The sequence below is a fragment of the Parasteatoda tepidariorum genome, chromosome 3 (assembly GCF_982258835.1).
Source record: "Parasteatoda tepidariorum strain Cologne lab strain chromosome 3, Ptep-v5.0, whole genome shotgun sequence".
Taxonomy (NCBI): domain Eukaryota; kingdom Metazoa; phylum Arthropoda; class Arachnida; order Araneae; family Theridiidae; genus Parasteatoda; species Parasteatoda tepidariorum.
Window position 1 is genome coordinate 860020 of NC_141757.1, and position 24379 is coordinate 884398.

Sequence of the window (24379 nt, forward strand, 5' to 3'; positions counted from 1 at the left end):
CAATTTTAGGTGCTGAATTAATTAATCTTTCGAACGAATATTTTTAATTTATTTGAGTATAGGTAATCTTTATTTTGATGAGCTGAACTTTTTAAACGATATGTTTTGCTAAATCTTATAATGTAAAGTTACCAGGAACGGCAACAAATAAATCAAATTTTTTTCAAACTTTGTATTAGTTTTGCGCATGATTGCGTATTTAATATCAATTGAATAATTATTTACTATTCACCCTGTATGAATTCTGAAGGTAATTACAATTTTATTTTTATTTCATAACCGTCGTTGAACAGCCGACCCAAAGTTTTGGGTTTACGACTGCTAATGTTCAACTCCGTAGCCTTGCAATTTTGAACCTATTCCAAAAGACAAGGGAACTCCTGGTTTGAGTATCGGGAAAAATTTGCCTTCGTGGACGATTTTCTGATAGAGCTAACCTGCATTTACGTTACACGGAGTGGAAAATCACGAAAACTCCCTCGCGTAGCCTGACGGCAAGGGGACTCTAACCCATGATCCGTCTGCTACTGAGGATATTTTACGTCAACACTGTGGTCGGTCCAAGCCGGATGCGGAATTCGTAACGACTACCCATCGTAGGGATTCGAACCCGGTTCATTTCATTGGAAGGTTATCGTTCTATCCCCTGAGCCACCACGACTCAAGGTCACTGCAATTGTAAAGTTCTGATTTTTTTTATGAAAGAACATGCTCTTTAAATTTATGGAACTTAGTAGTGAAAATCACCTGTTCGCATTTTTCTTGACAAAATCGGATCTGTACTTCAAAATTGACCATTCCTGAAGATGGAAATCTAAATGCCTTGAAAGTAGAAATCAAGGATTTGTGGTCCTTCGTATCCAGTTCAAGGGCTGGAAAAATCGTTGCGTCCGTTGGGCAACTGAAAAAACGAAATAAAAGAAGTATTATTTGTTCCTACCTAAAAGTTCAATAAATATATAATTATTTTTAGTGGTAACTATAAATCGCTAATTGAGTGACTATACCATGAAATAATTCAACATTATCTGAAAGTTCCTCCTCATTTCTTAAAAGGTTTTTAACACCCAAATGTTAATGAGCATTTTGGGTACGTTGCCCTGAATGACCGAACGTCGACAGATTCGTTCGTTGCTATTATTAAATTTAATCGTTGTTTTAATATTTGCTGAGGATTGATTAGGAGAAACATCAGTGTTTGGAGTACTGGTTAAATGCATACCTGGCAGTGGCACTTGATATCGAAAACATTTGTGTAGGGCATACCGGACTGTGGCACCTTAAAAACATTGATGTAGGGTATACCGGGCAATGTCACTTCACTACTCTATATTTCGGTCATTTATCAAAGCAACTGTCAACATTCAACGGTGGAAGTCAACAACCACCCATTTCTGTCATTCATTGTAGAAGGTATAGTTTGTCTGAGTTAAGAACTCCTCCCGCCACTAAGTCTGAGATCGTCTGGTGCTATGGAAACAAGAATCGCGTATTTCAGGGAGGGTAGCTTCACTCTAGGACTAACACAGAAAGAGATTCCCTTTCTCTTGTTGACTCGAGCTGAAACCTCTCCCGAAACGGCAACCCCTCACCCCTACTTGAAATAGTCCTGCCTCGTTACCATAGTCACCGCCACAAGTCCAGACGAATGTCTGGAGAAGTTCTTATTTTAGACAAACTATATATATCTCGATATTAGACTTTTAGACGATATTAGATAACAGTAGTGGTCGGGAAACTTCTAAGCTACTCCACTCTTTTTAATTCCTACTATGTGAGCTACAAACTACCAACTTAAAAATAAAATCTTAAATTTCACTTCGCTTCTAAGTAGAGGAATCTGGTTTAGCCAACTCCAGTGAGCTTCGAATAGCTCGCAATCGAGGTCAAATCGTTTGTTCAGAAAGTTTCAAAAGTGTTTGCTTTAAAACTACCCATTTTTATAGTTTCTCCAATTTTTAAAAAAAAAAAATTGTTTTATAATTTGCTTTGTTGTTGTTTTTATCTCTTATTATTTTAGCGTTCATAGCGCTAATAATTGAAATTAGTTTTATGATGAAAAAGAATTTTCTGGACCTTTCTTATACTGAAAAATTCACTAACTGTGCTTCAACCCATAGAGATACTTAAAACAATTTCACTCTTTATTCAAATAAATAATGAAAAATTTCTTTGAACAAAAACTTTTGATAAAACCTATGGGAAACTGTGATCATTTCTGAAAACATTAGCTACGAAAATATGAAGAATACGAAATCAACTATATTAAATAGAGATAAATAAAATAAAAATTATCATTCGCATTTTAACTCATGGAAGAATAGAATTTTCAATGGATTTCTAAGTCACCAACATTTTCAAAATGAATTTACAAGTTTACAAAAAAAAAAACAATAAAAAAATTGAGAATTATTGGAGTCAAACTATAACTGGTACAATTTTATATACACAAAATCCAACTAATAAGTAAACACAGGGTACTCTATAGTTTGTCTACAGAAGGAACTCCCCTCACCCTAAGGCCGTCTGCTGCTATGGAAACAAGAAATAATGCATTTCAAAGATGGGAGTTTCTTTTTTTTCCCTGACTCCCTTTGTCTCTCCGATTCGAGTCAAATCATCTCTTAAATAATGACACAACTTAAAATGGTTAAACCTCGTAACCTTATTCACTGCCACTACTCCAGAAGAATGGTTTGGAGATTCCTTTACACAGACAAACTACATAACGTCCACTTAATATATATTTTTTTAAAATAGAACTTAAATAAGAATTCACCGCATTATGTTGTTGTTGTGACTCATTTCTCAAGGTCTTGCTGCAAGCTAGAACATGTCCAGGAGTTCATGAATCCTCAAAATTTCATTTACAATAAGAGGTGTATAGTTTGCCTAAAGCAAGAACGCCCCTAGCTATTCTTCTGCACCCATGGCGGTGACTTTGGTAACGAGGAATAACTATTTTAAGTAGGGGGTGTAGGGTCATTGTTTATGACAGGTTTTAGTTCGGTCTAGTCTGTGAGAGAAAAGGAATCATCTTCTTTGATTTATTGTGTAAGCCCTAGAATGAAGACGAGCTATCCTCCCTGAAATGCGCTTTTCTTGTTTCCATAGCAGCAGACGGCCTCAGACTTTGTGGCGAGGGGAGTTGTTACCGTAGACAAACAGTAGTTGTAAGGTCCTCACGTATTGGAGGAGATGTTCTGGGGAGGCGTGGGGAAGCCTGTGAAATTCGAAGTCAATATTCTGCTTAACAATAAGGTCCTATATCTCCCTCTAATATTGACCTATAATATTCAAATTGGACCACGTATTATATTACCGGGTACTAATGTACCCCACCAGAGGTGCAAGATTAAAATAAATAACCACGTTATACAGTACGGCTTTCAGCAGAGCTCCACCAGACATCGCGTTGTGGCAGTTAACATGACTACTAGAAAAAGTCTCTTCGAATAGGGGTGTGGGGGTGAATAGTCTCGATCCTGGCATAGGTCGGCGTGAGTAAACCAATCTTCATTCCTCCATTGCATTCTCTGGCTTGTTACCATAGCAGCAGACTTTTTGTCAGTCCCAAAGCCGCACACTAGTTATTTTTTAAGCGGAAACATTATCAAAATCATTCGTGAGAAAACCGTGAAGGAAAAAAAATCAGAATCAATTTATTTACTTCCATCGTTTCTAATAATTGCTTTTCAACCTTCCTGTTTCCATTGGCAATCGAATAGTGTTACATGTTCCCCTCTATCAAGATGCGTGTTTTTAATAAATGTAAATTTGAGGTTCCTTACAGTAAGCTAAATGTATGCATTAAACAGTATCTTAATTACCCAGAGCTATCAATCAGGAATAGGGATTCTCCGTTGGTGCTTCGAGCATACAAGTTGCGTGCAAAAATTGCAAAAGCACCTGTAAAAAGGAAACATTTGAATATTTAATGAAAACATTTTTTTTAAAAGTTATCACTTATTTATTGATGAAATGGAAAAAAAAGGAAGATAATTTTACTGGAAGACTCTCTCAGTTCGATTTTTAAAGTGAGTTCTTCGCCGAGTCCAACAGCTCTGGCGTCCTTTCCTGTTCTGTCCAGAACTCTCATGGCCACATTCGGTGGAGGTGCAGTATTGGTCACAACAGCGGTCAGTGCAGCTTTGTTGTAGGTTCGTCTGTTGGAGAGCACACATTGAAATGCAACACATAAAAATCAAGTTTGCTTAAGCATTAAACTATACAATTATTTTGTTTTTAAAACTAAATTTCGAAAGTAGTCTCAAACTTTGACTCAATAGATCTTTCATTTCAATAAACTGAATGATCAATAGAATCTTACCCATTCTTTTAGTCTTGTTTAAACCTAATTATTGTACACTGGGATATCACCTTAAATAACTTTTGTTTTAATAATCAGATTTTCACGAACTAATTGCCAATCTAAATGATCTTAAATGTGCCAATTAACGATGAATTAAACACTCAACATCCCGTTTTTCAATGGATTTGGTTTTTTGACCATCAAAACAAGGGCAGGAGAGCGGTCAAAAGTTTAACATTATTTTGTGCTTATGTATCGGGAAATTTTCAAGCGAAGGAAAACACACAATTTTTTTGTACACAATGTATTCAAAGATACAGAAAAAGACTTTTATAATAATTGTTTTAATAACCTTTAAAAAAATATATTCAATTATAAGATGTGCAATTTTTTCTTCAATTTTTAAGTTACGTAATTTTAATTGACAAAATACATAATGAGAGCAAAATAATTTTCTGAGTAAAAAAAATTTTTAAAAAAACCATATTTTTGAAAATTCTATTTCTCAAGAACTTTTCTATTAATTCTGTTAAAATTTTACATTGTCACATTATAATTGATAATGTGAAAATTAGTATACAGTACAATTTAGACTTTTTTTTTGATCCTCCCTAAATAAAAGAATTAAAAAAAAAACTGTCATGATCATATTTTAGAGATTTCAGCTACCTCCTCAGGATCAAAAATTCAAATTCACTGAAGAAAGAAAAGTATGTTTAATTAGAGAAATTACTTTTTTGTGTCTATTTCCGTAAATTAATATTTAATACTAATTAATTAGCATATCTGAATCATTATGATCGGCACTTTTAGTTCGACGAGTCTCTTTTATATTAGTAATATTCTTTTAGTTTCATTTGAGGTTGTAAGAATCCGATCTTTAGAATAAAAGTCATTGGTGGTAAAATATTTCAAACGAAAAAAAAAAAAAAATAGAAAGTACCCTTTATCAACACTGATCGTCACATCTATCTTAATGGTAGGGATCTCGAATATTTTTTTAATTTAGAGTCGAAAAAATTGGGCTTTGGAAAGATTATTTTTTAATCATCGATGGCGCAAGAGAAGCGCGGTGCAGTCTATTTAAAAAGGAAGATTAGTGAGCCAGCTTAATTATTGTCCACCTAATATATTTCTTTTTAAGATTAATTTGTAAGTCACTGCTTTAATATCAAACTATTGAATTACATTGCGTAACTATTAGGGGAATCGGAAAGTAACGTCGTTTCGACGCCTTAAATAATCGTTAGTCTTAAAAACAAATTCAGTTTTTTTCGATTCATTTTCAATCCGGCATTGAAAGGCTAACGAGGGTGAATACATTATCGATTAAAAATAAACTCTCTATAAAAAATATCAAATGCACCGAAACGCTTTCCGGTCCCCCTTCTACATTTGAAGTTCAGTTATTAGCTCGATTTAAATCTCCTGCAATCAATTGTACGGAATACATTGTTGAAGATCATCACATTCTTTTCACCCGTCACCACAGTCCACCTCGAAATACTGACTTTTAATTTCCAACCTGCATATTAACATTTCAGGCATTTACAGAGCAGGAGCACCATTATTATTAGGTGAGCCAACGTTACTCCCACAGTCAGAACATCCATGCCTTGCCCAGAATCTTATTCATGCAGTCCGGTCGGCTGGAAAATATCATAATTCCGCCCGTAATTGTTTCTGAATCCGCATTTGAAAACTATAAGCATTTTTTCCCCATTGTTCTCTTCAGTGAATGCTATTGAATAAAAAAAATTTTTATACGAATTTTTTTGCTCGCTACCGAAATGCAGGTCACATGAAACCTAGTGGCACGCGTGCCATATGGTCACAATCTCTGATCCAGGAGATCGATAAGTAGTCTAGGTTTAAACGTACTGTTGACCGCATATGACAAAATTGTAAAATTTCAACTTCCGTGACGATGTTTTTTTGAAAATGAAAAGCGTTTGTGGTCTAATTTTTTAATATTTATAAACTTACACCAATGTTGCGTTACTTATTTGGCTCAAACAAATTTGCAAAAACTGGGAAAGACGTTTTAATTTCACCATTTTCATCTGAGTTGGAATACGTAGCCAAATAGGTAATTTTTTTTAAAAAAAGTTGAATAACATTTAAAATATTTAGTTATTTGTCTGTTCTAAAGCCCAAGAAATTCTTCATGGTAAGATCATATTTGAAATCATCTAGTGTAAGGCACTCAAACAATGGGTATATATATATATATATATATATATATATATATATATATATATATATATATATATATATATATATATATATATATATACATTTTTTTTTCAGGGGTCTATTTAGAAGAAATTTGGGTTTAACCGGACCCTTCACAAATTAGTTTATCTTCATTATTGTTTTGTTAATCGAATAAACCCTTCCCAGGGATGTGGGGGAAAAGAAAGACAGATGTAAACGAACTAAGTTTTGTCTTCGGCAGATGCTTCTTCCTTTATTCGTCTGAAACGAATATTCTGAGTTCACCAGTATAGGCTAAATACCATATATATGTATGTTGCATCTCTAATTTAGTAGCAGCAATTGCTGTTTATTTTTTAAAATTTAATTTTTTTTCTTCATAATTTTACAGTGTTGAGCATAATCTTGCATGTCTTTACAATTTAAAAACTCATTGAAAAAGTTTTTTTGCAATAACAGGACCCTATTTGCACACATTTACAAAAGCAGGATCCTGGTTGAAAGAATGTGACTTAACGTTTATTTTATATTCACAAATGACTCGCAATTTTTTCACAATTTTACAAAAATGGACCTTTCACAAACTGTCTGGACAGACTCCTGATTCAGCTAAGGAAGCAGGTGTAAAAAAAGGGGTAAACTTACGCAACATCTACACCCGATCCTCCTGATATACCTGGTCCTGCCATAGTATATGTCCTCTCCATCACTTCAAAAGAGCAGACGACTTTGATGGTTTTGTCATGATCTGTCATGATGACTGGATGTTGTTGAATCACCACCTCATTCACAAATTGTTCTGTCGTCTAGAACAAAAAGCATTTATACATTACCGACTACTATCATGAATTTAAAAAAAAAAAACGCGATTTTTCGTTCTTCATATTTTTCTGAGCAATGTTATACGACATTTTATTTGTTTCTGGTATCAAAATAAGCATCGTTTCCTTCTTACTATTTTTATAAAGTATTGGGACAGAAAAGGTTCTTCCGTAATTTTTAGAAATCCTGTCGCGAGATTTTTGCCTTCACTAAAATCATCCATAACAATTTCCTTCCTCGTTATGAAAGCAAACATTTCGGTCGGTAACTCTATTAAAATGCAGTCAAACCCCGCTATAGTGAACCTTCAAGGGACTGAAACTTCTGTTCACTATAACCGGGAGTTCATTATATCCGTCCCGCAAACGATTTTAACTAATGGTTCCTTCTTTTTATTATACATTATTTGAATAAGTGACCCACAAAATGAAATACAAAAATGATTGAAAAATAATATATAGTAACAAAAAATGTGTTCACTTGCTTTGATTTTTTATTACTTTTTGTCTTGTGTGCAAAAAAAAAAAAATAGTAATCTTTTGCTGATGCAGGGAAAAATGTGTCTATACATCTGCCTGGGTAAGCCTTTGTTTAGGGATGGAAAAGTGAGATAAAAGAAGCAAACAAGAGAAAATGCTTATCGCTACATTACACTCTATAGATGGTTTTAAAAATCAGTATAAGTGTTTATTTTGATGTAGACATTTCGAAATTATTAAAAAAAAAAATCAGTCGAAGACAGAAAAAAGTTCATTATATTCAACTTCTTCACTTTTTTGGTTCACTATATCCACAAAAACTAACATTATACCTGTATAGCAAGGCACGGGACCGAACATTTCGTTCATTATATCCGGGAGTTCACTGTAAATCATGTTCACTATATAGGGGTTTGATTGCAGTCGTTTAAAATAAAAGAGTGTCATTGTTATTGTTTTAACATTAAATGTTGCTTATTATCTTACAAAATTTTATAGTATGAATTCGAGTTTTAATGTACAGACCATTACGTTCGAACTTTACGTTCCCGGAATCTATCTTAATGGTTCGAGGAGGGGAGAGACCTCAAATAGGCTAATTTATTATCGCAGACGATATTTTAATTTACGAAATCAGACACAAAAGCGTATTTTTCCTGAATAAACTTGTCTTTTTTTCCCGGCCGATTTTTGACCCATAAAATAAATTAATAAAATAGCTGCAATCTGGGAAATATAGTCCCCATAGTTTGATCAGGAGAGCGGTCCTAAGTGTGAACTTAATTTTACTTTATTATGTTAATTTTACTTTTAGTGTATTTCACCTTATCTCGAGAACTTTTTATGAGAATTTGAAACATTTTTGGCTGACAATATTAAAATTCGTTCATCTCATGGTAATTGAGAGTAAATAATAAATTTGAGTAAATATCTATTATTTTTTATTATTTTTACTAATACTAACTTTTATTATATTTACTAATAGTCGAAAAAGATTTGAATTGGAAGGTATAGAATTTTTTACACCATTTTAAAGTATGTAATTTTGCAAGGCAACCTACAAAATGTGAACTTAATTTTACGATATTGGTTGAATAGAGAAATAGACTTTCGAAAAATTCAGACACTTAAAATTTGATTTCTCAGGAGCTATTCGATCGATTTCGATCATATATCGTATTGAATATCCCTTCCGACCATTAAGATTGAGTTGCAGAGCATGAAAATCCGATCGTTAGATCAAAAATTATTCAAGGTGGTCGGTTTTTTCCGACACTGCACATTTTTTCAGTTGCGACTGTCCAATGTAGGATCATTTTGTTTTGAGACTTATATTTAATCGATTTCGTTTCACACTGTCCCAATACTGAACAAATCTCCTCAAAGGCCCTCAATTGCGAAGAAAAAACGTATAATTTTTGTGACGAAAAAGATTTCACATTTGCTTTTCTTTCCTTTGAAGTAATCCATCATGAAATGTTGTTGCATTTCAAAATAGAATTAATATTTGAGATATTTTTTGAGCCATTTAAATTCAGTACAGCGAAAGAATTGCAGATATGGCTAAAAATCAGTCTTTCAAATTAGTTTTAGAAAATTATTTATGATGCTTCAATGCGAAGGAAAAACTAATCGCAGTAAAATTATAACTTACTAATAAAAAAGAACTTTTTAAAATTAGATTCGGAAAAGAAAAAAATTAGATTTGGAGTTATTAAATTTCGATGTTTTTTATAAACTCAGAACAACAACAACATATTTTTACTTTTATCTGATTTTTCGAAAGAAAATGATTTTTGAAAAAAAAAAGTAGTTATTTAGGGGTGGGAACAGATGCTATAATGAACGAGAATTCTTCCCACCGACAATTCGTCTGTTTTCTACTCATCTTAGTGACGTTATGTCACACAACAAAAAACCTTTTCTACACTATTTTTATTCATTTCGTAACCGTTATTTTTCTATTTAAATTTTAGCGATTTGAATTTTTCAACACGTGTGACATTAAAAAGAAATTTTTTTTTTCACGTTGAAATTGATAGTTTAAATGTATTTACTACCAGTAATTTTAAAGGTAAATTTAACTTTAACAGAAGTAAATTTAACTTTTAAAAATGTTCCATTTGATTTTATCTTGAGCTTCCGTAATTCAATTTTAATTTTAACTTCAAACTTTTGCCGCTTAATTGAAGATGATCAATACACATTACTTCTGTAAATAACTTTGGAACATTTAAAATATAAAATTGAATACGTATCAATCTCCTAAGACTAGGGTCTTCAAACAGTACGGCAGCTAATGGCTTATTCTTACTTTCATAAGTTTGATAAAAAGAAAAGTTTTTTTTTTTTGAATTTTAGTGCCTATTAATAAGAAAATAGTTATGAGATTTATGCCATTGTGATTTTACGCTGATAATGGTTTGTAGCCTAATAATTCTATTTTTTTACCGTCGTTGAATAGCAGACCCAATTTTATTGGGTTTACGACTATTCGTCATAGCCTCGTCATTTTGAGCCCAATCCAGAAGACTAGGGAACTCCTAGATCACGTATTGGGAGAAATTTTGTCTTTGCGGAGGACTTCTTGATCGAACTTACTCGCATTTGCGTTACATGGAGTGGCAAAGGGACTAACTCAGGATCCGTCTACCTCTGAGGATATTTTACGTCAGCCCTGTGGTAGGTGCAAGCCGGGTGCAGAATTCGTATCGATCAGCCATCGCTAGGATTTGAACCTGGGTCACCTTATTGGAAGGCGCTGTTCCCTGAGCTACCGCGACTTTTGTGAACCATTCATTAAAAGAGATTTAAGGTAATCATCGATTAACTTAGGTCTATAAAGATTCTTTGTGCAGTTTAGCTTGGAGAATATGCTATCTCACCCAAATAAGCAAAAGTCTTTAGTGGAATTTATAAAATTCCAGCCAATACGACTTATATTGCACTCAATCATTTCCATTCAATGAGAATGTCAAAAGGATTTTTAAGTATTTGGTATTAATCCAGGAGTTCCCTTGTCTTCTGGATTGGGTTCAAAATGACAAGGCTACGGAGTTGAACATCAGTAGTCGTAAACCCAAAATGGGATCTGCTCTTCAACGATGGTTATAAAATAAAATAATTGCTGTAATAACAAAGATAATAATTAAAGTGAAACCAAATAACCAAAAAAATTTTTTTCTCTCTTCCCACTTACCTTTGTCTTATTTCTCGCCAAAATTTCTTCCCCCCTCTCCCTTCCGAAAAGAAGAAACATACCGTGTAACTAAACCTAGAGTCGAAAGTACTGTGTGGGCACATGTATATTGAGTGGGAAGAAAAACATACGCAGGTACACTAATGCTAAGATGCGCCATTCTGTTGATGGTAACTAGTTGAAGACACCGGACATTTCATGTTACCTTTTATTAACGCGTGCTCAGCGGTTGGAAACTGTCCGGCGGATTGGGAAGCAGCTTCAAATAGTATCCCAAGTAACATATTAAAAAATTCATATTTTTTTCAAAATGACGTAAGTTGACGTTAATCTATAAATGACGTTAATCTACACGCAGCTGCTAGGGTTCTTACCTTCAGTGCACTTTATACTATTTTTCCTCACTCCACTTCATCCCGTCTAATATATTCCAACTTCCTTTCTGAAACGTACTGGAGTGGAGGGGAAAACAAAACAAGATTGGACGAAGTCATGGTAACGGAGATGGGAAAAGTGTTAAGATTAATCTCATAACCTATTCTACCCATAAAGAGTTGACCACTCACTATGGGTGATGAATGAAGGAATTTGCGAAGAAGCGTCTTCAAAATTTATTCTCAACTGATGATCAATCTCTTCAGAATCTCAGTAGTTTGTTTTTCACTTAAATATTAATTTTTAAGAAGTTTGTTGTTCTTACCTCAGCTGTGGTGCCACAACGAGCCCCCATAGAGATTGCAAACTGTAAGCTGGTCTGACCTGTGCCCACTACAAAGCAGAGGGATGGATTTCCTTTGGCATACACTCTCCCATGAAATGGACTGTCAAAGTGGATTGTAAGGAGCATGTCTTGTGGATTGCACTGCACAGACACTGTAATAAATTACACCCTTCTCAGAACAAGCATTTAAATATAGATACATATTTATTTATTTTTTTAAAAAAAAGTAGTCTGAAAATTATTTTTTTCATTCATAGACAAAAATTTGTCTATAATTGGTTTCGTAATTCAAAGAATGATAAATTCCTAAATAATTGCTAATCAGTGCAAATTTCAAGCAGATCGAGACATTCATGTTGTATTTCATAAATATACCCAATTTTAGCCTAAATGAATTCAAAATTATGAAAAAAGTATGTTTCTCTGCTTCAAAGGGTATTTAAATTCATATTTATTTTCAGCGAATAAATTTTGTTTATATAAATTGAGATTAAAAGTATGCCTTAAATAAGAATAGTGTCATGAAATATCAAGGATGTTCTTTGTTTGGTGTAAACCCCTCATTTTTAGGTAAAACAAAAATTTATAGTTACAGTGATACAAGTTTTTTTTAAACGATTATAATAATGTATGGACACCGCAAAAATTGTCAGCGTTTCTTAACACTAAAAAGATGGCAATTGCTTTTACACCAAAAGCTCCGTAAAAGTCAGGAACAAACTAACGCCAACTCGTACTCGATTGTAAATAATCTATTCATGATATCCAAAACGAGCCAGTGTTGGTGCTTACGGAAGAGATAATAATTCATGTATGGCGTAAATTCGTAAGGTTAGTTTTTTAAATAGTGTAGGTGTTTAACTTCACTATTTAAATATTTGCGAAAGCTCGATTTGGTTTGAAGTGTTCCTTCACATAATATTTTTTTAACCATTAAATTTAGAGAAATATTGCATGAGATGTTTCGCATTCATTCTTAAAATCACTTTCTTTATCAAACATTACACAGAGATCGAACAAAACACAAACCAAACAGATTTATCTCTAAAATATTTAAATAACATTGTAATGCCATACGTAAAAAGTAAATACAAATAGGAAGTATATAAAAATTCTCCCGAATAAAAACCCATTACATGTATGTTTAAACATAAAAGTATTGAATATAAACTCGCGCAAAATATGTCATTATTAAAACACTACATTGCTTTTAATAATTGGATCTAATTATGAGAATATACTAGGATAGTACCTGATATAATAAATATTGAATACTAATATAATATAGCGTCTCATTTATCTAATTGTCGAATTTATATTATATATCATCAGTAGTCATTTAACCATAACCAGTATCATTTAACCACTTGATACACGAACGTAAACAAGTGCAAGTCAGTCTCGTAGAAACAATGAATCTATATAATATCATCTGATAATTAAGATTTTACATAGAATCTTATAGAATAATTCAACCTGGGACTGTAAGAATATCGCATATAAACTCGCGCAAAACGTGCAATTATTTAAAAACTACGGTGCATCTAATAATTTGTCCAAAGGCCGGGATAGCCTGGTCGGTAGGGCGCTGGGCCCATATCCAAGAGGTCGTGGGTTCGATCCTCGCCGGCCGCAGACTCCCCGTGTAGTAAATGGTGACTGATGCACGTTAAATCTGTCGAGTCTCAAAGTCCTCCATGTTCCCACAACAAATCAATACCTCTGGGGGTACTGATCCAGGAGTTTCCTTGTCTTCTGGATTGGTTCAAAATTACAAGGCTACGGAGTTGAACGTAAGTAGTCGTAAACCCATGAAATTGGGTCGGCTGTTCAACGACGGTTATAAAATAAAATAAAATAATTTGTCCAGAGCAGCGAAGGCTCAGGGGATAGAGCATTCGCCTTCCAGTGAGGCGAACTGGGTTCGAATCCCAGTCGATACGAATTCAGCATCCGGCTTGCACCAACCACAGTGTAGACGTGAAATATCCTCAGTGGTAGACGGATCATGGGTTAGAATCCCCTTGCCGTGAGGCTAACCGTGGAAGGTTTTCGTGGTCTTCCTCTCCATGTAACGCAAATGCGGGTGAGCTCCCTCGAAAAGTCCCCCACGAAGTCTCTCGACTACTCGATCCAGGAGTTTTCCCGTCTTTTGGATTGGGTTCAAAATGACAAGGAGTTGAACATCAACAGCTGTTGAACGATGGCTAAAATAAAATAATGTGTCCAGAGACTGTGGTTAAAGCAGCATCCATGTGAGAGAGAGAGATAAATACCTTGTTCACAACTGCCTTTTTCACTGTAGAGTGAATTTCGTCTGGGTTGGAGGGCGTTCACACCCTGGGGCACACTGGAAATATCTTCACTGCTGAGGGCACAGTCTTTGGCCACAGTCTCGAAGTTCACAGATCGACACGTGAATTCCCTTTCTGTGTCACACTGTCGCTGGCAATCCTTCAGGTTGTATGCTTTCGACAGTCTGTCCAATTGCTGAAGGAAACGATCCGGAAAATCTCGATACTGGCAGGTCGGGGCTTCTGAAAAAATCATGTTAAATAATTTTACACATTGATCACCGGGTAATTCAAGAAAATAAAATAAAATAAACTATTCATTAAATCGTACTCGTAATCGTCGACTAAAAATTTATTAAAAATGTTTTTATCAAGTTTGCGTGTATATTTTGTTTTAAGGACCTTAAAATAGTTATTAAATAAAAATATTTAGTCAATAATTATTAAATACATTTTTGAAAAATAGCTTGAAAGCAAGTTGATTCATTTCAACCCTCCAATAAAATATCCATCGTAAGATTCAACTAAACAATTCCTTATAATTATTATTTTCTGTCAATATAATAAAGATTATTACCTAAGAGTATAGGGTCATTTTTCTTCAGAGTGAGGTAAATGGGATATTGTTCATTGTTAACTAAAAATCAATAGTTTTACGCTGTTTTGTTGCAGAAAAATGCTTAGGAAAAGCACAAATTAAAAAATCCTCAGGAAGCGGTTGCGATGGTAAAAGAGGACACAAGCTAGAAGCATCACTGAATGTGGTCAGTGTGCAGGTGGCTGATCACTTTGATCAGCCTGCGATAGGACCGAGGGTGTACGATATGGGTCCTCGTAAAACTGTTCTACCGTAAATTGCTCGACTTCGCGTGCAAGTTGTTGAGCTACCGAAGCGAGTTTGCCATTCCCTCTGCAGAGGATCAAAATTGTGATGTCTTCAAATCATCCTCAGGGATGTTTCCCAGACCATAGCCCATTGAACAACTCTAGTGAGACGTTAATAAATTAAAATTGCAACAACTGTCATTTAACAGTCCTTTTTCAAAAACGAAAGTTTTATTGCTGGTAGAGGAGAGAAGGTGCATGATGGGTTTTTTAAGCAGATGTAAAGATGCCGCAGGTTGTTTGACTACTACGGTCACTAAACAGGCCATCTTTTATTTACCAAAGACGTCAATTTGACTGCAAGAAAGTGACCACCGTCCCTTTCGTATTCAGTTGTTCTTTTTTTTTAAAACTAGATAGATTGAAACTTAGTGTATACCTATATTGCCCAAAAGCAATAAAAATGATTGAATTCTGAAAGAATAACTAACGTGTAAAGAAATTTGTTTAAAATTAATTTTAAATATTTTTATTATTATTTACAGTTATATAACAAGTTATTAGTAAATATGAACGCTTAAAAAATTATATGTTGTACAAAAAGTTACAAAATTGTATCATTATGTACATCATTTTTTTTCTAGTTGAAATTAAAAAGCAATCAAAATCCTTGGGCAATTTAGTGTTGAAAAAGAGCATGGGGGAAAAAATTAACAGCTGGGCTTGAACAAAGGTTCGTTTCTTTAGAGGACGGCATACCACGGGAGAAACTTGCCACTGAAAATATTCTTTTATCCCAATAACTAATTTAAAATTTAAAGTATGGAAAAAGTGAGTTCAAACAAACTTAGAGCGATACAGGAAGTTTCAAACAATGAAAAGAAATTTTTAAAATATCAAATTAAAAATAAATTATGAGAAGATAACTTAGGAATTGGGAAGTTCTCTTTCAATATTCTTGGTATTTGGATTTTTTTTTCTCCAATCACTGAAATATTGTGACTTACTCTAGATTTTCCTGAACTCGCTTTTTTATTTTCTTCAAATTTTAAAGTAGTTAATGAGGAGAAAGAGAATTTGCGACAAAAAGTTTCTCCCGCGGTATGGCGTCCTCTTAAAGTTAGATGGGGGGGGGGTTTCAATGTGGGTGGTAACAGATAAGAAACCTTATTCAAAATTGTAAAGAAAAGGTCTTCCTATAAAAACAACATTTTATTTGTAACAAAGATTGCTTATTTTATTGGAATTTTTAATATAAGAATTTTTTCATAAGTAAAAAAATATGATTCTTTTTCTATTTAATGAAAAAATTGAAATTTGGCTGTTCTAAGAAAAATGTCGGTCCAAAATTGAATTACTTGTTTTTGGCGCGACGCGTAAACGAATGATAATTAATTATCATTATTTTCTTCTGTAATGAGCTTTTCGCTAACTGTCGTATAAATGAAAAAATAAATCATTTATACGACAGCTCATAAAAGACGCATAAGTTATAGCCCACATTTTTGATATCTTTCCGTTTATGGACTAACATAATCTTGATGGTAACCATCAATATTTCCATGATGAACCCTTATATTTTTGATGGTAACCAACATAAGTAACCATCATCTCAATGTAGGAATTCGGGCTGACTTACGATGGTCTAAATTGAGCATGGAAACTTGTTGAACCATCAAAAAGTTCCATCGTAATTTCTAAGAAATGAGATTTTAGAATGATCATGAACCACCATCATCCCAATGTAGGAAACGGGACTGATTTATGATGGTCCAACATAAGAAAAAAAATTGTTTCGGTTTTATATTCCTCATCAAGAATTATTATTAAGCCACCATGGAAATGCATTATTGTACTATTATGGACTGTCACGAATTTCCATCGTAGTGTCTTAGAAAACAAATGTTGGAACAATCATGAACCAGCATCATCCCAATGTAGGAAACGGGACTGATTTATGATGGTCCAACATAAGAAAAAAAATTGTTTCGGTTTTATATTCCTCATCAAGAATTATTATTAAGCCACCATGGAAATGCATTATTGTACTATTATGGACTGTCACGAATTTCCATCGTAGTGTCTTAGAAAACAAATGTTGGAACAATCATGAACCAGCATCATCCCAATGTAGGAAACGGGACTGATTCATGATGGCCCAACATATAAAATATCCAAATTGTTTTGATGGTATATTCCTGAGATCCAACAAGAGTTGCCATTAAAACATCATGGAAATGTATAGTTGGGGCCATCATGGATCAAATTTCTCTTGATGGTTAATCATCATAGTATTAATGCAGCATTTTCCATCATGGAATGATGGAAGTTTGTTGGCGTATCAAAAACCATGGGCACATAATGAAAAATGTTGCATGATGTTGGACCATCATGAATTGTACTGAAACCATCAAAATGTTATGATGGGACCATTAAGAAGATTGACTTGGGTGCACTTCATTGAAGCCTTTTATAATGTTTTAAGAGTGTTCTTGCTTATCCGTGAAAGAACAGCACTTTCTTCAGTCGTTGTGCCTACCTAATACATTATCTACATAAAACTGGAAGCAGTAGGGAAAACAAAATGGCCAATACAAAGCAAGATAGCCTTAATGGCCTACTATAACAACCTGTTGCCTTTACGATTATAGTCAATCCCGATCATCTGAAGCTTAAAGACGTATTGATCCTTTGTGTTGGCAGCTTAAGAGTTCGCTATACAAAGAGGAAAACTTCTCAGGGCAAATTCTGTTTCCCCTCCAACGGTATAAAAAAAAGTAAGTGCAGTTTCACATGTTTCTTTTTTTAAAAAAAATATATTTAAAACTTTATGGTCAACTTTTGCACACGAAACAAATTCCAGAAGTATTAGGGTGGGTATATTTCATTCATATTTACCTGATATGCATTGATTGTCAAGGTATTCGACTTCTTCGTTGGAATAGAGAAATCTGTTGGGTGCAGATCGCTTCGTCTCAGAGTACAACAAACACTTTCTGTCGAGGTAGTGGTAGACGGCTGATTTGCAACTCTCTCGAAGACACAGATCTTCACAATCAGCCCTTTCTGCTACACCCCCTATTTCTCGGATGGGTTCTCCGTGAATCTCGTAGTGGAGGTACCTTTCAAAACTCCAGATCTTTTGGCACGCTTTCTCTAAACACATAAACATTTTCAATAAATTCCTCAACACACTTCTGCAATTGCCACATTTTTATGTATTTTATTTTATATTTTATGACCGTCGTTGAACAGACGACCCAACTGTTGGGTTTACGACTGCTAATGTTCAACTACGTAACCCTTTCTCATTTTGAAGACATGGATCAAGGTCTTGATTAAAATCAAAGGCAATTATTAAATTTGCAAAATTAATGTTATTTCATCAAATCAAAAATAAGTGCGTATTTAAAATAAAATTTTACTATAAATGTAAAAATTATTTAATTGTTATTATTTTATTTTATTTTATAACCGTCGTGGACTCAATTTCTTGGGTTTACGACTACTTAAGTTCAACTCCGTAGCCATTAAACTTTGAACCCAATCCAGAAAACAAGGAAACTCCTTGAACAAATATTGGTAAAAATTTGCCTTTGTGGAGGATTTTTTGATGGAACTAACTCGCATTTACGTTACATGGAAGGGGAGACCACGAAAACCTCCCACGGTTAGCCTGACGGCAAGGGGACTCTAACCCATGATCCATCTACCACCGAGGATATTTTTATGGTAGCACTGCAGCCGGTGTGAGCCGGGTGCCGAATTCGTACAGACCAGCCATCGCTGGGATTCGAACCCGATTCACCTCATTGGAAGAAAACCTTATTTAACTTGTATTTTATATAAATAGTATTTTATATAAATAGGTTAAAATAATTTTTTATAAAAAAATGTTGCTTATTATTATTTTTTTAATTTTAGATTTTAAAAATTAATTTTTAATAAAAATGAAATATGCTTTGAAAAATACAAAAATGTTTTCAAGCTATAACCAAGCATTATGGGTGGTTATGAAGAGCGACGGAGACATTAAAATCATTAAAAACTATTTTATTAGTTTATATGCAACCATCAACTTTATACTCAAACAAACTGCTCAAATGATTTTAGAATCGAATTATAATAGTAGGAAAAGTAAATTTGGTTTAGTTTAATTATTAATGTCGCGCTTTTAGCAAACTCTGAATTAACATAATTTGTATGGGAGTGTGATGGTAATCATCTGCACTCCAACCGTGCATAGTTTTTTTTTCCGGCTCTGAGGAACATTACATTAAAATGTATTCAGATACTACTTCAGAGAAGGCCTTCATACACCGGGAATCCTCACACCGATTGGGTGGCTAATCAGTGCATTCATCTGATGACGTTGTTAATCGAGCTCATAACAATCAATTGTATTTTTTTTAATCTTATAACCGCTGTTGGACTGACAAACCCAATTTTTTGGGTTTACGACTACTAATGTTCAACTCAGTAGCCTTGTCATTTTAAACACAATCCAGAAGACTCCTGGATCAAGTATTGGGAGAAATTTGCCTTCGTAGAGGACTTTTTGAGGGAACTAACTCGCATTTGCGTTACATGGAGAGGAAGACCACGAGAATCTTCCGTGGGTAGCCTAACGGCAAAGGGACTGTAACCCATGATACGTTTACCACTGAGGATATTTCACGTTAACGCTGTGATCTGTGCAAGCCGGATGCGGATTCGTATCGACCAGCCATCGGTGGGATACGAACCCGCTTCACCTCATTTTTTATTTTATTTCGTAACCGTCGTTGAACAGCCGACCCAATTTCATGTGTTTACGACTACTAACGTTCAACTCCGTAGCCTTGTAATTTTGAACCAATCCGGAAGACAAGGAAACTCCTGGATCAGTACCCCCAGAGGTATTGATTTGTTGTGGGAACATGGAGGACTTTGAGACTCGACAGATTTAACGTGCATCAGTCACCATTTACTGCACGGGGAGTCTTCGGCGGCGAGGATCGAACCCACGACCTCTTGTATATGGGCCCAGCGCCCTACCGACCAGGCTATCCCGGCCTCGCTTCACCTCATTGGAAGGAAAACGCTCTACACAGTGGTCCCTCCAAGAAAGTTTCCCTTTTTTTTCGCCAAAACCTGTCCTAAACAATGACTCCACACGCCTACTCGAAATAGTTACATCTCGTTATCATAGTCACGGCGGCCCCGGGTCCAGACAAATGGCTAGGGGAGTTCTTACTTTAGACAAACTGTACTTACCTCTGAGGCAGACTTTGTTGAAGTAAATGGAGTCGAGTGAAGGTACCAAGACAGGATCATCGGTGGGATCTCTCAGAATGATGTAACAGTTCTGATAACTCTTGTATTGAACAACAAATCCCTGACATCTCTCTCCGTGTTTCTGACATTCCATCTGACAGGATTGCACCACCCCGATGGGTAGTCGGGTGGGTATCCTCTCCCTTCTACCTCCTCTCACGTCATGGCCGATCACTTTCTCGTAGGTGAACTCGTGGGGTGTGCAGAATGGAGGTGGAAATAGGGGAGGTGGAAATAGTGGAGGTGGAATTATTGGAGGCGGCTTAAAAGTCGGAATATCTGTCACCCTGTTGAAATACAACGACATCAGCGAAACCATCGAGAAAGTTCAACATTTGCAGTCACTTTCCAAATTATTACACGCACTCTAAGATTCTATGGAATATGTTAATTATCGGGTGATACTTTGTAGCTTTATTTTCTTACGCCACTGAAACCGGTTTGTACTTGTTTACGTTCGTGTATCAATGGGCCTAATCTAATCTATAAATTCGACAATTAGATAAATTGGACGATATGTTATATAAACATAGAATATTTATTATATCAGGTATTATATTATAACATTATAATAATTAGACTAAATTATTAGTCTCTCAGTAGTTTTTTAATGATGACATGTTTTGCACGAGTTTACAAGCAATACTTTTGCATTTAAACCTACATGGAATGGGTTTTTCACTCAGGAGAGTTTTCCTATATTTCCTATTTGTATTTATTTTTAACGTATTGCATTACTATGTTAACCAATCGATACACGAACGTAAGCAAGTGTAAACCGGTTTCAGCCGCGTAAGAACAAGAAAGCTGTTGGGTATTACCTGATAATAAAAGATTATGCATGGAATCTTTAATCTAATGATTTGTTCAGGGACTGTACAATAGAAATCGAATTTCAAGACTTCATTTCTATGTTACTTGGGATAACAAAAAATGTACGTTAAAAAAAATTATTTTATATAAAAAAAATATACATTTTTAAAACATATTGCAGGATTTTTTTTCTAGTCTTATTTCCCCAATTGTAGTTCCCATTTCTTCAAGTAACTTGTCTTTCATATTTGTTTTGTATTTAAGAACATTTTTTTAAGTAAATATTGAAACAGATTTGAAGCTCTTACTCCTGTGAGCAGAAATAAATAAATTCCATTCTTTATTTTATATTATTTGAAAAGAAGTGTGAGTAATGATAGAGAATATAAGCCAAAAGAACCGAGTGTTCTAAAATAAATGTATGGTTTTCAAAAATTTATAACAAAAATGGTTGAAATTTCTTTTTTTATAATGAAATACATGTAACATTGCATCAATTTTTAATATTTCCTTCCAGTGTAGGAAAGACATTTTCTCGATTTAGGGGACAGTAATACAAATAGTTAAGATTCAAATTTTAATATGTGATGCAATCACAACATGTGATTGCAGCTGATATCTATAAGCGTCGTTGAACAGTTTCACGATAACTAATTTTCAACCCCGTAAGCCTTGTCATTTTAAACTCAATTCAGAAGACAAAGGAAGAAGTAATGAAGAAGAAATTTGCCTTCGTGGAGGACTTTTTGATGGAAATAACACGCATTTTCGTTAACCACGAGAACCTCCCACTGTTCTCCTAACGGCAAGGGGACTCTAACCCATGATCCGTCTACAATTGAAGATATTTTAAGTCAGTAATGTGGTCAGTTTGAGCCGTGTGCGTAATTCGTATCGACCCACCAACGCTGGGAATCGAACCCGGGTCACCTCAATTGAAGACGAATACTCTATCACCTGAGCCACGACGGCTCAAAATATTGTATTGAGATTTTCACTCATAAAGTGATTGCAATAAATTGCAAAAGCAATTACAATTTGCAGCTCCACCGACAATTTTTGAACTTAACGAGAAACTGTAGTAGAAAAAAAACATGCAAGGAAATGTTTTAACACGAGTAAGTAGTTAAAGCTTTGGAGGGGGATTAATATAATTCTTTTTTTGCCTAATCTAATGTACTTTTGTACTGTACACTATACTTCTCTACCCAAGTCGGAATTGTTTTCTTTTGATGGACTAACATAATCTGGACGGTAACCACCATTATAATTTTTGATGGAAAACAACATAAGTAACTATCACCCGAATTAAAAGTGATTTATGATGGTCCAACATAAGAATGGCAACTTGTTTTGATGTTATATTCGAGAGAACCAACAAGAATTGCCATTAAACCATCATGGATTGTAGGTCCTTGAGAATTCTCTTGATGTTTAACCATCATAGTCACAAAGTCCATCATGAAATGTATATCAAAAACACATAATGGAAAATGGTGACCATCAAATGATATTGGACCGCACCGAAACCATCAAAATGTTTCATCAAGCATTCTGACTTGGGTATTATACATTTGCACAGAAAGAACACACCTTGTTGGATGATGTGTTACATCCCCCCCTGTGACGGTCGTCGAAGTTGTATGCGATTCCCGACTTTCAGGAGGAGACAATTGACATGTTTTGCCGGAGAAAGTGGCCCCCTGCCTGTAGGAGAGTCCATGCCCCTGACCGGTGAGTCGACTCTCAGCACTCAGCATGCAGAGGCTACCGTGGGCACCCCTGTCCCAATAAGTATAGCTCCTGCAGTTGAATTCCCTCTCTCGGTTGCACTCTCTCTCACAGTGCAGGGTGGACGGTGTGTCCACTATGGATTTGGTCACGTACACCATCGCCAAATTTTCCTCCGATTTTTGGTAAGGACAAAAAGAGGTCTCTGAAAAAAGAAGGCGTATATTACAGTAAAATAATGTTATAGTTTGTCTACGGTAAGAACTCCCCGCCACAAAATCTGAAGACGTCTGCGGCTATGAAAACAAGAAGAGCGTATTTCAGGAATAGTAGCTTCTTTTCACTCTAGGGCAGTGTTTCCCAAACTTATGACTTTTGCGTACCCTTTCTAAATTTTACGTAACGCTGTGTACCACTTACAAAAAAATGAATGTATTTTTTTTTAAAAAAAGTGTGTTTACTTTTCTTTTTTGGTACAAAGTTTTCGGTAAGAAATTCTTAAATTTTGGTAAAAAAAACTCCATGTTAGGGATAAAAATTATATTTTATAAAAATAACCAAAATAAGTTTAATTTATTACAAGCCTTTACTATAAAAAAATTGCGCGAAAGTTAAAAATCACAACTGACTGTTGACATCACTCATTATTAACTGTTAACTCTGCAAAAAAGAGATAAAAGAAGAATACGTAATGGTAAATTTTCATGGCTGACTTTGTTTTAAAATAAAATTTTTCTAAATTTTCTTTTGTTGCAAGATATTTCGCATAAGAACGCGTACCCCCGCTAAACTGTTCCCGTACCCCTGGGGGTACGCGTATCACACTTTGGGAAACACTGCTCTAGGGCTAATACAATAGACCGAAGAAAAATAGTATCTTTCTCAATCCTGCCCTAAACAGTGACCCCACATCTCTACTGGAAATAGTTATACCTCGTCACCATAGTCACCACCATGGGTCCAGATAAATGGCTAGGGGAGTTCTTACTTTATACAAACTAAAGCTCAAAATCAAACATCAAAAAAATAATAATAAATAACGAAAATAGATAAATAAATAAATAAATAGATTAAAATAAATAAAAGAAACTCAATGTCAGATTCCCAGCACAAGTGTAAAAAGTGGAGAAAGAAATGTAAATATCTACAGAAATGAAGTATCATTCTTTTTCATGCTCAATGACAAGTCATAATTTCCAAGTTTTAATAATTTTATGCACAAAAAAGTACATTGTTTGACTTTTATGCATCTGGTAATGGGTATTGATTTCATGCATTTCTTTCACTAATCGTTCACAAAAAACAAGATGTTAATGCACCATTTAATTTAGAAATTCCTTTCTAAATCTACGACGTTTTGTTTCCGATGCATTATTTCACACTGTATCGAACAAGACCAGAAACAAAACATAAGAATTATGGCAATCTTTTTATTTTACACGGAAATATTGTGTATTTTTAATCATCAGCATTCTCTTGTTCAAATGTACAGTGCGAAAACAAAGCGTAAATGGACCACTCAGAATAACTTCTGATTGAATGATCACGTTCTAGGACTCAATCTTAATGATTCGATGGACTGACCTCAAATGGGCTAAATACGTGCAGACGATATTTTATATTACGAATTCAGACACAAAAAAAATGTGT

General features: G+C 34.6%; 1 protein-coding gene across 1 annotated transcript in view; it reads right to left on the reverse strand.

Annotated features, from left to right (window-relative positions):
- The window catches only part of LOC107457465 (uncharacterized), an 83335-nt gene that overhangs the window by 10648 nt on the left and 48308 nt on the right, over positions 1-24379 (reverse strand). The window contains exons 12-20 of the mRNA XM_087158562.1: positions 22592-22934; positions 20126-20472; positions 17768-18025; positions 14027-14287; positions 11730-11902; positions 7175-7335; positions 4009-4166; positions 3831-3909; positions 748-901 (exon numbers count right to left, since the gene is read on the reverse strand). Coding sequence (XP_087014688.1) covers positions 748-901; positions 3831-3909; positions 4009-4166; positions 7175-7335; positions 11730-11902; positions 14027-14287; positions 17768-18025; positions 20126-20472; positions 22592-22934 — 1934 coding nt within the window. The remainder of the gene's footprint in view (positions 1-747; positions 902-3830; positions 3910-4008; positions 4167-7174; positions 7336-11729; positions 11903-14026; positions 14288-17767; positions 18026-20125; positions 20473-22591; positions 22935-24379) is intronic.